At 40.2% G+C, this 14,393-nt stretch overlaps 1 protein-coding gene across 3 annotated transcripts in view; it reads right to left on the bottom strand.

The window, feature by feature from the left end:
* Positions 1–4,914: 4,914 nt before the first annotated feature.
* Positions 4,915–14,393, bottom strand: part of tubgcp6 (tubulin gamma complex component 6) — a 32,196-nt gene continuing 22,717 nt past the window's right edge. For all 3 annotated transcript variants that reach the window (XM_066705559.1, XM_066705558.1, XM_066705560.1), the window contains 6 exons: positions 10,940–11,081; positions 10,334–10,528; positions 10,087–10,219; positions 9,139–9,352; positions 7,640–7,833; positions 4,915–5,654 (listed from right to left, as the gene is read on the bottom strand). In XM_066705559.1, the coding sequence (XP_066561656.1) occupies positions 5,563–5,654; positions 7,640–7,833; positions 9,139–9,352; positions 10,087–10,219; positions 10,334–10,528; positions 10,940–11,081 (970 nt within the window). In that variant the 3' untranslated portion in view covers positions 4,915–5,562. The remainder of the gene's footprint in view (positions 5,655–7,639; positions 7,834–9,138; positions 9,353–10,086; positions 10,220–10,333; positions 10,529–10,939; positions 11,082–14,393) is intronic.

The raw sequence follows: 14,393 nt of genomic DNA, 5'->3' as shown, positions 1-14,393 counted from the left end.
CTTAGAGGTGGGGGTCTTTGGAGATTGGCAAGGAGCCAATCAGAGGACAGGTATCTGGACTGATGCCCTTTAAGTGTAGACTTTCATCTTTAATTTGAGGGTAGTTATATCCATATTGGGTGAACGGTGTAGGAATTACACCCATTTTTAAGTTTCCCCCCAAATTAAGAGGCTCAAAAGTAGCCAAACTAACAAACAAATTGGACAAACTAACATAATCATGAATTATATTATGATTTTCAATACTTGGTTACAAATCCTTTGCAGTCAATGACTCTGCGATGCTCTGCCAAGCCTGTACTGTAGCTGTCTTTAGTTCCTGCTTGTTCTTGGGGCATTTTGCCTTCAGTTTTGCCTTTTGCCTTTGAAATGCATGCTCAATTGGATTCAGGTCAGGTGATTGACTTGGACATGCAGAACATACCAGTTCTTCGCCTTAAAATAAGTCTTGGGGAGCTTTCGCAGTATGCTTCGGGTCATTGTCCATCTGCACTGTGAAGTGCCGTCTGATGAGTTTTAAAGCATTTGGCTGAATCTGAGCAGATAATATAGCCCTAAACACCTCAGAATTTATCCTGCTGCTTTTGTCAGCAGTCACATCATCAATAAATACAAGGGAAACAGTTCCCTTGGCAGCATACATGCCCATCCCTTGATGGATCTGGCCAACTCTTCTGAAGGAGGTTTTCTTCACCAGGGAAAGAAGTTTTCTGTCATCCACCACGGTTGTTTTCTGTGGTCTTCCGGGCCTTTTGGTGTTCTTTCTTGTTAAGAATGTACCAAATAGTTGATTTGGCCAAAGGTAATGTTTTTGCTATCTCTCTGATTGGTTTGATTTGATTTCTCAGCCTAATGATGGCTTGCTTCACTCGCACTGGCAGCTCTTTGGACTTCATATTGAGGGTTAACAGCAACAGATTCCAAATGCAAATGCCACACTTGAAATCAAATTTAGACCTTTTATCTGCTTACCTGTAAACTGAACTAATGAGGGAATAACACACACCTGGCCATGGAACAGCTGAGACAGCTGAGCAGCCAATTGTCCAATTACTTTTGAAACCCTAAAATCGGGGGGGGGGGCACATATAAAAATCCCCAATTTCACCCAATTTGAATGTAACTACCCTCAAATTAAAGATGAATGTCTACACTTAAAGTATTCCTTCCTTTCCATTGTGGTCGAATACAGAACCAAAATGATGACAAATGTGTCACTGTCCAAATATGTATGGACCAAACTGTAAGAATATAAGAAAGTTTACAAATAAGAGGAGGCCCTTCGACCCATCATGCTCGTTTGGTGTCCATTAATAACTAAGTGATCCAAGGATCCTATCTATTTTTGAATGTTCCCAGGTTTTCAGCTTCAACCACATTGTGGGGAGTTTGTTCCAGATTGTAACAACTCTATGTCTGAAGAAGTGGCTCCTGTTTTCGGTATTGAATGCCTTGAAACCCAATTTCCATTTGTGTCCCCAGGTCCGTGTCCTTGCAGATCAGGAAAAGCTCCTCTGGTTTGATGTGGCCAATGCCCTTCATGATGTCTCCAAGTAAGACATTCCCAACTTCCAATCAATCCTGACAATTTTACCAGTCACTGCTGCTGAAAAGCATCCCCATAACATGATGCTATACCTTACGGTGGGGATGGTGTTACCTGGCTGTGTTTGATTTGTGCCACACATACAGCTTAGCCTTCACTCAGTGACTCGTTGAGGTTATATATTGCAGCTGATCAAATTTAGGTTTGCAATTACAAGGGGAAATCATACTTTTTCCATTTTAAATTAAGTCTATCTAATCAAATCTATTTTTGAATGTTCCCAAATTGTCAGCTTCAACCACATCACTGGGGAGTTTGTTCCAGATTGTGATGACTCCCGGCGTGAAGAAGTATCTTCCTGTTTTCTGTCTTGAATGCCTTGAAGCCCAATTTACAGTTATGTCCCCTGGTCCATGTGTCCCTGCTGATCTGTAAAAGCTCTACTGGGTTGATGTGATCAATGCCTTTCATGATTTTGAAGACTTGAATCAAGTCCCTACAGTCTCCTTTGTTCCAGGGTGAAAAGGTTCAGTTCTCTCAGTCTCTCCAAGTAGGACATTCCCTTCAAACCTGAAATACAGTGAGGGAAAAAAGTATTTGATCCCCTGCTGATTTTGTACGTTTGACAACTGACAAAGAAATGATCAGTGTATAATTTTAATGGTAGGTGTATTTTAACAGTGAGAGACAGAATAACAACAAAAAAATCCAGAAAAATGCATTTCAAAAAAGTTATACATTGATTTGCATGTTAATGAGTGAAATAAGTATTTGATCCCCTATCAATCAGCAAGATTTCTGGCTCCCAGGTGTCTTTTATACAGGTAACGAGCTGAGATTAGGAGCACTCTCTTAAAGGGCCCGTCTGAAGTTTGCCAATGAACATCTGAATGATTCAGAGGAGAACTAGGTTGAAAGTGCTGTGGTCAGATGATACCAAAATCGAGGAATGACCCCAAGAACACCATCCCCACCGTCAAACATGGAGGTGGAAACATTATACTTTGGGGGTGTTTTTCTGCTAAGGGGACAGGACAACTGCACCGCATCAAAGGGACGATGGACGGGGCCATGTACTGTCAAATCTTGGGTGAGAACCTCCTTCCCTCAGCCAGGGCATTGAAAATGGGTCGTGGATGGGTAGTCCAGTATGACAATGACCCAAAACACACAGCCAAGGCAACAAAGGAGTGGCTCAAGAAGAAGCACATTAAGGTCCTGGAGTGGCCTTGCCCCATAGAAAATCTGTGGAGGGAGCTGAAGGTTCGAGTTCCCAAATGTCAGCCTCGAAACCTTAATGACTTGGAGAGGATCTGCAAAGAGGAGTGGGACAAAATCCCTCCTGAGATGTGTGCAAACCTGGTGGCCAACTACAAGAAACGTCTGACCTCTGTGATTGCCAACAAGGGTTTTGCCACCAAGTACTAAGTCGAAGGGGTCAAATACTTATTTCCCTCATTAACATGCAAATCAATGTATAACTTTTTTGAAATGCGTTTTTCTGGATTTGTTTGTTGTTATTCTGTCTCTCACTGTTACAATACACCTACCATTAAAATTATAGACTGATCATTTCTTTTTCAGTGGTCAAATGTACAAAATCAGCAGGGGATCAAATAGTTTTTTCCCTCACTGTAAGTCTGGTTGCTCTCCTCTGAACTGCCTCTAGAGCAGCGATATCTTTCTTGAAGTGTGGTGCCCAGAACTGTATACAGTAACAGTCTTAACTTGTATTAAATTCTACACTTTTGACAATATACCCTAGCATTTTGTTTGCATTTTTATTGCTTCCCCACATTTTTTGAATGAGGAAGTGAAGAGTCTACGTAGACTCCTAAGTCTTTCTCATGCATTACTTCATCCAGTTCTAGTCCCCCCATAGTGTAATTATTGTGGACGTTTGTGTTACCTGCATGTACTACCTTGCACTTGTCCACATTGAATTTCATCTGCCAGGTGTCGGCCCACAACTGAATGTTATCTAAGTCCCTTTGAATAGCCTGTGCTGCCGAGATTGTATCTGCTGAGCCACCTATTTTAGTATCATCTGCAAATTTGACAAGTTTGCTGACTATCCCAGAGTCCAGATCATTAATATAGATTAGAAACAGCAAAGGCCCTAGTACTGATCCCTGTGAACTCCACGAACAACCTCACTCCAGGTCAAAGCGACTCCTCTAATTGTCACCCTATGTTTCCTAAACATCAACCAGTTCATAATCCATCTACTTACATTACCCTGAATGCCTACAGCTTCCAATTTGAGGATCAGTCTTTGGTGTGGAACCTTATCAAAAGCTTTCTGAAAATCTAAGTATATCATATCATATGCTTTCACATGATCAACAGCTGCAGTTGCATGTTCAAAAAATTATAATAAATTAGTAAGACAATCTGCCTTGTCTGAACCCATGTTGACTATCTCCAAGAATATGGTTTCCATTAAGATGCTCCTCTATTTTCTGTCTAATAATTTTTTCCAACATTTTACAGGTGATGCAGGTGAGACTGATTGGTCTGTAATTTCCTGGCTCAGTTTTGTACCCTTTCTTGTGGATTGGTCTGACATTTGCTGTCTTCCAGTCAGTTGGCACATCCCCTGCTCTAAGTGTCATTTGGAATATTTGACTTAGCGGCCTATAAATAATTTCCCTCATTTCTTTAAGTACTGTTGGAAATATACCATCTGGCCCAGGTGATTTGTTTGTTTTTAATTCTGCTAGTCCCTTTAGTACCTCCTCGTCATTTATTCTGATCTCTCTTAGGATTTGCTTGGACTGATTGTTAACCTGTGGCATGTTATGTCTTTTCTTTTGTAAAAACCTCTGTGAAATACTCATTTAGAACATTTGCTACATCTTGTTCGTTTTCCAAGATACTTCCATTTTTGCCCTTTATCTGTTTCACTTCCTCCTTTATTGACCTCTTGCTGTTACAGTATTGACAAAAGCTTTTTGCATTAGTTTTAGCTCCAAGAGCTATGTTTTTTTCTATTTCCTTTTGCTTTCATAATCCCTCTCTTAGCATCTCTTTGTAGTTATATATATTATTTGCATTTTGTTTAGTCTCCATCCCTTTTGTATGTGCTATACAAATTTTCTTTCTCTGAATATATTTTTTCATACTTCTATTAAACCATTTTGGCCAATGTTTTTTGGTCCTCAATTTGCTACGTTTTGGTAGAAATTTCTCCTGGGCCTCTAGTAGTATTTTCTTTAAGCCATCCATTTTTGACTGAATCTGTATCCAGTGTGCCCCAGTTTAACTTATATATCCTTATTAAAATAGTTCAAAGCCAGATACACTACATAGGGTTGCAGAAACTGATGCACTTCTTCACATGACACCCAGGCAGTCAAACCCAATCATACAAGAAATAAAATCTTTATTGGAATTTTGTCAATTTAAAACTGTGCTTTCATCAAAGATAAGAGACCCCACCTTCAGCTTCCTCTAGCCTCTACCACATTGCCTATTGATCCACAGGCGAAAATCAGAATTCAATCTTTGTGAAATACAGAACTATCCTCACACACTGGACTCTTGGCAGTAGTTTGGGAAGCAGAAGCCAAAAAACAAATATCTGCAACAATTTGTTAGAAATAATGTACACCACTGGGAGCACAGGCAGCTCCCATTCACACCACAGCTCTGTAATAGGAAATAACAGGGTGAAGGGGTATTGCAGGGGTGCTGAGAAGAGGAGAGGAGAGGAAGCAGGAGTAAACAAACCATTTACTGATCTGTTAGGTCACTTCACAATAAGGACTTTAGAACATATACATATATTCAAAACATATTCTTTAAACTGTGATACAGGATGCAGTCCTTTGCGTTTTGTAGTTTATGTACATTGTAGTCAAATATGGAGTTACACTTGTTGGGGTGCAGTAGCTCCATTACATTGTCTTGCCTCTCTCTTCCACTCAATCTCAAATTGGTCTTCTCTCATCTCTCTAGCGGAGTCTCAGATGATTGTGTACATTACAGGTGCATTTCCTGATGCGGGCTCGGTCTCAGGAGTCCTTGTAGTAGCTGTTGAAGTTGATTCTTAGCAGGAAGTCTTCCAGGTGAGGTTGGTACCCCCTGTTCACCAGCTTGGTCACCACTGCAAACAAACACAGACACACAGAGCTCAGCACTGCACACAAATAGTTACCACTATACACAAACAGGTCAACTGAGCAACATGATTATGATAATCTAACATAAAGAGTGTTGTGGAAGAGGCATTATTTTGAAACCCACTCAATGGGCAAGCAATGCCCCCACACACACCCACACCAGACTCTAAGCACCGACATTGGTCAGCGGTGTCTGTTCGCTGTTCTCAGCTCTGTGGTCTTTGTCCACGAGAGAAGTGCTCAATTTAAAGTATTCATGCAGAACCGGAACTCAGGCAGCTTCAAAAACAAACTTAATACATATGATGACACTATTGACTGTGAAGGTCACTAGGTCCTGTAGGCTAATCTCATATCCTGAACAAGACCTACTTGTTAATATAGAATGCAAAAATGCCAGCCCTTGTGATAAATCACTTTTGACATCAGAAATAAACACTGTGCAAACAGAGAGCTTATATTGAAATTTAAACACTGCAAAAATAAATTAATTAGAATAATGGAAAAATATGAAAATACGCATGTTCTTTAGAACAAATAATAAGATAGTATTAAGTGCTGGTCTAGCTTATATTAGTATTTTACAATCAGGTTCACAAGTCCTCCTAAATACTGCTGTTCCACAGTTTATTTGCATTTTCTCCTAAAAGGGAGCTCCTTTATTTTGTATGTATGTATTTTAAAATTCCCTCAAAAGTGTAACTTATTTACAGTTTCTGTTTAAAGTATTGCAGTACAAAATCATAGCCAAAACACGATGTAGGATTTGAAGTTTTATAAATCCTGTGTATGGTTTGTTTTATTCATTATCGTAGAGGATTTCCAATCTCATTTTCTGTCAAATTTTTTAATGTGATCTGAGCTTGCTTGTCAATTTTACATCCTGATATCCAGCCAACATCTTCATCTTCTTACTGTTTCTTTATTTTAATTGCAACTGTGAATTCTGAAAAGTGATTGAATTAACTTTTCAGTAAAAATGTGCCTCTATGCCATAATATATGGTAATCTTCAATTTCACCATGGTGCTTAGTAGTATGTGAGTGGCACCACTGTGCTGAGATTCGCTGTGGAGTCAGATGCTAAAACACCATAACTATGTTAAAAATGATGGTAAATGAATATAATAACAAATGTAAAACCAGATAAACATGTATTTATTTTTTTGTCAGAAGTCTGATGAAGGATTATATGGCAATTTGAAAAAAATATTCAGCCAATCATTTTTAAAAATGTATCGGTGCATTATCGGTGGAATACGTGCCGATACAGATATTTCTGTAAAAGGCCGATATCTGCCAATAATATCGGTCCTTCGATACATCTGTCGTGCCCTAGTCAAAAGTGATTTGGCACAAGGGCTGACATTTTTGCATTCTATATTACATTAAGTCAAAACAGCAGAGTCCTTGACCTCCTTCTGGCGCTTACTCAAAACACATCTTTTCAGACAGTACTTGTAATTTAGTCCTTTAATTTATATTTACTCCTGTAAGATTGCACTTATATTTTGTAAGTCACACTGGATAAAGGTGTCTGCCAAGAAATAAATAATAATAATAATAATAATAATAAGTAGGGATATGAATTTAGCCTACAGTACCTACACTTGTCGCTCTATACAGTGCACCTCCACTTCTAATTTTACTTTTCTTTAAAGTGTCATATAGTCAATAGTCAATATAGTCAATAAAGTCAATAGCGTCATCATATGTATACAGTTAAAAAAATTAAATAAATGCAGAGAGACTAACATTGAAAATAATCGTAATTCCACAAGCTGTCGGATTTCCGGGTCTTCATCAATACTTATACTTGAAATTGTGGACAGAGACCCCAGACCCCAGAGAACAGTGAACAGAGACCGCTGACCAATGAGTCCTGTGTGGGTGTGTGTGGGGCATTGCTTGCCCATAACATCAGTAGGTTTCAAAATAACGTGTGGGGGAGGGGGGTTTGCTCTTGATACCTTTGAACAGGAAGTGGGAGTAGTACTTAAAGGTGCGGTAGGACTGCTGCATGGCTACAAAGTTGGGGTGCTCCGGCTCCCCGTGCTGGGCACTCCAGGGCTGTGCGATGAGTTGAGCGCGGAACTTCAATATCAGGCTGAAGATACTATGGATGATGTTCATCACTGGGGCGGCCTTCTCTGTCAACAGACCCCTGAGAGAGCGGGAGAGAAGGGGGAGAGGGGTAATGAGAAACGTATCTAGATGACCACAGACTCTTGGGCCACACTTGCTGGCACAAACTGAACAGGGCTGTATCACTCTTAAATTAAATAGCATACACTGCATGAAGGAAAACCATCACAGCTTCAAGAATGATGGCTTATATGCCTTTATGTATTGGAAAGAATGTAGAAGTAAAGTTTGTGATTTTTTTCTGTCCAATTCTATCATATTAATAACTTAAACATTTAACCTTCTCCAAAACAAGGCTGGTGTTTACACCACAAAGTCTCCTATTATAGTTTCTGGATGTGACATTTCATCAACACTACAGCTATATGAGCATAAGATTTGTCATTCCCGTGGCTACTTAAGTAATAATTACGTTGTGTGGTGCTCTAGTGTTAAATTCTTCAGAACCTTAATGTATTTGTTTTGTTATTATAAAATCACTAATTAATCATATTTTTCTAAGAGCACTGCCACAGTCTGATGTGAAGGTAATGAGAAAATTCACCACCCTCTTGGCTTTAATGATGCATTTATATATTAGCAAGTGCGGCTTGTTCTTCCTCTAAATTGTGTTGGATGAAGCAGTTATCAAATATGGATTGATGGATGGAATTTAGAGTAAACATTTATATCAGTCTGGAAGACTGCAGGAATGCAATATCAGCTTCAGGTATTCTCCAGCATATGTTAGGGGCACCAACCATTCTATATTTGAGGGTGCTCTGCTGACAGCTTATAAGTGAAATCACTGAAAACTTCATAGTACAAATGGTAGCTTAGTGGCAATTAATTTCTTGGCTTTGCTTCATGGACGGCCAATTTAGAGTTCTCACCCAGACGGAAATGTGTATTTTCATCCACGATTTACAACCCATAGATAAGGCCATTGATCCACCCTGGTGCCGATACAATAGTTTCCACCATTTATGTAATTGCTGCATGAAAACTCCTCTTTATTTCAATTTCCCAAATGTGAAAATGTTTTAAATTCTCTAAACGCGTTCTTTCAAGTCCATCTTGTTCACCAAATAAATACAAAACTTGCCTGGTCGGCTTTCTGGTGCTTCTTTATGACTTAATGGTTGCATCTGCTTTACAGTTACGTTAATCATTTGACCATGTTAATAACAGTTTTACATCACATTCTACAGATCTGTAAGGCTTTCACTTAATGATAACAAATGCACCTATAAGTCAACTTGGTAAGTTTTGTATGTTGGAAACTATAGTATAACTACACTAGCCCTAATGGTGTGCAAAGTTTGGTGCAGTTTGGGCCTCCCACCTGAAGATGGCCCTGTTGAGGTAGTCGGCATGCGTGCGGTGGATGGAGTCCAGGTCTGTGGCCCCAGCCAGCCGCTGGGTAAACTCACTCCAGGACACCTGCAAGATCTGGCTGGCAATGTAGCCCTGGATCACCTTCACAAAGTGCTGCATCTCATGTCGGTACAGCTGTAGCTGCCGGAACTGCACAGAGTTGCCTGCGCCCTTGACCAGAGCTGGAGGGGAGAGAGAAAGAAGGAGAAAAAGGGAGAGGTCAGAGAGACACTTGGAACTTGTCTGAACTGCCTTCACCCTTCATTAGACCTGGAAGGAGGAGAGACAGAGAGAGGGAGAAAGAAAAATAGGGTAGGAAAGAGATCACTTGGGAGTATCTGGGAGGAGAAACTGGAGGCTGGAGCTGTAAAAACTGCATAGATTTTCCAACTTTCTACATAGCTGGGGAACAAAGGTTTTAAACCTTTAAAACTTTGCATGAGAAAAATGCATTCACTTTCTCTCAAAAGGAAATTGACACAACAAATAATTATGTCAATGCATTTAACACAGTAACAATATAACAAAGTGAACAGATTAAAACATCTTTATCTGCATGTTGGGGTAAAATTGCCCCAAATTGTACATACACTTTCCAGTAAGTTACTAGTTAAAACTTGCTCTTATAAGGGTTTCTTTGTTCTTATTAGGATTTCTCTGCTCAAACTTATCTGTGTGGCAGATAGAGATATAAAGAATACCTCATGAATTATTGTTTTGCGTGTCTCGGAACTGCCCTGGGCCATATGTCAAGAAAATATAATCCGGGTTCGGGGCGGCCCCGAACCTCCTTTGAAATATTGCTTGTAGATGTATAAAAGGCTGTGTGAAACTTTCAATAAACTGAAGATAAACAGTACATCAGTATGAATGAATGATGCAGTACATCAGTATGAATCAGTTACTATAGGCTGACCTGTTCTCTTCAGGTGGAACCAGACATCCCGCAGTGTCCACACCATGTGCTTCAGCTGCAGCAGGAAGGAGAAAAGCTGGTTGTACTTGTTCATGCAGCTGTCAGTGATGATGATGTTCAGGGGCCAGTCCACCTGAGAGGGAGAGAGGAAGGGAAATGGATGTTCTTAGTGGAGAAAAGAAAAAAAAAACATCTGTGCTGTGGAGTGTCTGGTACCATAACAGTATCTTTCTGTCTGCCCCCTGACCTTGTATCGCAGTTCCAGGCAGCCTAGTGCATTGGGGGCATGGGGGTGGAAGGTCTCTGGCAGAAAATGCAGGGCGAAAGTGAAGCTAGCAGCGAGTGGACTGTCGCCATGAAGACTGTATTGCAGCGCGCGGGTCAAGATGGAGTTCAGCACCAGAGGGGTCAGCAGTTCCCCCGGGGTCTGACCACTGCCCAGCTGATAAAAGGGAAAGAGTGAGAACAGAGAGGTTAGACATAATATTGTGCTCACCGACCACTCAGCTTGCCCACTCACTCCCATGATGCCCATCCTTAAATTATCAAGTGGTTTATTACCAACACTATAACATATGTACAGATTGAAGCCAAACAATAAAACCACCATCAACTAAAAGAAAGCAAAGGGGGGACTGTAGTTACTACTTTAACTCAGGTCCATTCTGATGACCCTTTCTCCATCTCTTCCCCTCTCCATTTACCCTTCCCTCCTTTCCATCTCCCTCTATATTCTCTCCATCTTCCCCTCTCTCTGTCTGTCTCTCTTCACTACATCGCTCACTCTCTTCTCTCCATCTGTGCCTCCATTTCTGCCCTCTCCTTCTCACTCCATGCACTCTCACTCTCTCACCTTCTCAAACAGCAGATCACTGAGGGACTGTGCGAACTCCCCGTCTTCCATCAGTAGGAAATGCCTCAGAGCCTCAAAGTGGCGCTCCAGCCCCAGCTCCACAAAGAAATAGTCCACAATGGCCTTGTTCACAAGAGACACTCTGATACAAAGAGAGAGACTACAAGTGTGACAACTTACAGAAACAAAAGGACAATAATATTGGTTGTCTTCACCACAGTCACAATGATAGAGAAAGAGAGAGCGAGAGCGAGAGAGAGGGACAGAGGAACAGGCAAAGAGAGAAACACAATAGCATAGAATAATGCTAGCCTAGTCCAGAGGTTCCCAAAAACTGTGGGGCGCAAGACCCTTTATGGGGGGCGCTGGGAAAGAGCTGAATGTGTAAAAAGTCAAGACGAGACAAGAAATCCCAGAGGGAACCTGACAACTGTTGATTGCATTGGATAAACTGATCTCTTTTGCATCGACCGATCTCTGTGAAATGACTTTTTCTACACTTACACACATTAAAAACAAACTGTATTGTCGCCACTCGTAACAGGGTTATTGGATTCTTCCATATCCAGTCCTGGCCAATCAGAATAGAGGATTGTCAGGCAGCAGTGTCTGTGAAAGCTAGTAGTTTCAGATCAAAATACACAGCAATTTATATGAGGTGATAATTACGGTAAAATAAATACATGGGAATAACTTGTAGCTCCAAAATGTCATCGAGTGGTGGGAAACGAGCTCGCCCGAACTCTCTGCTACAATATTTTAGAAACGCATTAACAAAAAATACATTAAATGCAAAACAATGCAATGTGACAATTTTTGCAATTGCAAGAAGTTCTGAACTTTATTTAAAATACTCATCTAACACAACAACTTTATTAAATAAACTCGGAAACATACCTGTACATTCAAGTTCCAGTGAAAACAAAATATATAGAAATAGCTGGTTGTGTGTGTTTTAATAATATTAATTTGTTTGTTGCTCCTCTTTCCTTTTCTCTCATTGCTAGTTTTGCAGAAGGGTGTTTGGGTTTTAGGTGGGTTAACATACCAGCTGTAGATTTGTGGTAGTTTAATTGCACTGCACATATTATACACTTAACAGTGTTTTAATTTACTTTGTCAAAGTATTTCCACACAGAAATTCTCTGAGAGGAAGCCGCAGATTTTCACAGATCTGCGCAGATCTGCAGAATTCCCCTGATCCCATTGGCGGAGTCTCGCAGATCTGTCATTGTCAGCCAATCACAGACAAGAAATAACAAATCCGACCATCCCGTCAATCTTCATTACAGCTACATAGAGAGCCAATCAACCATACAGGCTTTAAAATAAAATCAATATTATTATTATTTTAACTATCAAATGTTAGATTCACTTGCAGATAGTGGCCATATTTAACGAATAGTTGAATTTTTGACTATTCGGTCTCATCCTTAATATATATATATATATATATATATTTACACACCGATCAGCCATAACATTATGACCACCTGCCTAATATTGTGTAGGTCCTACTTTTGCCGCCAAAACAGCTCTGACCCATCGAGGCATGGACTCCACTAGACCTCTGAAGGTGTGCTGTGGTATCTGGCACCAAGACGTTAGCAGCAGACCCTTTAAGTCCTGTAAGTTGCGAGGTGGGGCCTCGATGGATCGGACTTGTTTGTTCAGCACATCCCACAGATGCTCGATTGGATTGAGATTTGGGGAATTTGGAGGCCAAGTCAACACCTTGAACTCGTGATTCATCAGACCAGGCCACCTTCTTCCATTGCTCTGTGGTCCAGTTCTGATGCTCACGTGCCCAATGTAGGCGCTTTTGGCAGTGGACAGGGGTCAGCATGGGCACCGTGACTGGTCTGCAGCTACGCAGCCCCATACGCAACAAACTGCGATGCACTGTGTGTTCTGACACCTTTCTATCAGAACCAGCATTAAATTAAATTAAGTTATTTTGTGTTTCTTCCATTTGCGAATAATCGCACCAACTGTTGTCACCTTCTCACCAAGCTGCTTGGCGATGGTCTTGTAGCCCATTCCAGCCTTGTGTAGGTCTACAATCTTGTCCCTGACATCATTGGACAGCTCTTTGGTGTTGGCCATGGTGGAGAGTTTGGAATCTGATTGATTGATTGCTTCTGTGGACAGGTGTCTTTTATACAGGTAACGAGCTCCCTTTAAGAGAGTGCTCTCTCAGCTCGTTACCTGTATAAAAGACACCTGGGAGCCAGAAATCTTGCTGATTGATAGGGGATCAAATACTTATTTCCCTCATTAACATGCAAATCAATGTATAACTTTTTTGAAATGCATTTTTCTGGATTTTTTTGTTGTTATTCTGTCTCTCACTGTTAAAATACACCTACCATTAAAATTATAGACTGATCATTTCTTTGTCAGTGGGAAAATGTACAAAATCAGCAGGGGATCAAATACTTTTTTCCCCTCACTGTATAGAGAGATTCCAATGTAAATGGCCAAATAAAATTGTGAAAAGTGAAATGCAAACAAGTTTTAAAGTATATTCATCCTTGCAAAAATTTAGGGCTTTAAATAAAAATTATGGTAATATAAATATGATTGTGTGGGACATAGTCGGGTGGGAGGGGGTGTGAGCTGTAACCCAAATATTTTTGGGGTGCGCCACCCAGAAAGTTTGGAAACCACTGGCCTAGCCCTTATAATGGAGAAATGGCCCTCTTGCACATATTTTGTAGTACATATTTTCTAAAACAAAATCTGCATAGCCTACATTCTTTCAAATGTACATTATTTCTTCATTTCTTATGCTATTTTTACCCAACAACTTCTAAAAGTTTCAATTTGAGTGGAATTATATAAATCTATGGTACTATGTAGTTCCACTGGTCACACTATAATAACAGTGCAACAGTCAAAGAAAAGACTGATACTATCCATTCTATATGAACTATAATTACCTAAATATCAAAGCATTAATATGGTCATTAAATTATATAACGGAAATTTTCTACTGTAATAATTGTGATAACAATATACTGCTGCAACCCTAAGATCTGATTTGTTATAGTTAATTTTAGTATTTTTTGTGCACAATCAGAATTACCAACCTTTTAAAATTAACATACCTGTTGGTTACCGATTTTGTCAAAGAGTGGCACAAGTGTCCATTCCCATCTAAAACACTTTTATGTTGTTCTTCTGATCTAAAATATCTGCCATGTTGTGAGTGGGACGTTTGATACAAGGTGAGCATCAATTTGTCCAATGACCAGTGTTTTATGCATACATATCAATGCCTATACTGCATTCAAAGCACAGTGGTCAAAAGCTAATCACGGAAATGGTCAAAGCCATGTTTGCACAACGTAATTTTGAGCCAAGTGGTGACAGAGCGCTTTATGAGCACACACAGGAACACCAGCTCACTAAGATAGATAGACAGAAGGACAGGCAGTAGGACAGATGAGGG

The sequence above is a fragment of the Amia ocellicauda genome, chromosome 5 (genome assembly GCF_036373705.1).
Source record: "Amia ocellicauda isolate fAmiCal2 chromosome 5, fAmiCal2.hap1, whole genome shotgun sequence".
Taxonomy (NCBI): Eukaryota; Metazoa; Chordata; class Actinopteri; order Amiiformes; family Amiidae; genus Amia; species Amia ocellicauda.
Note: the sequence above shows the minus strand (reverse complement) of the source record. Positions and strands in the feature narration are given on the sequence as shown.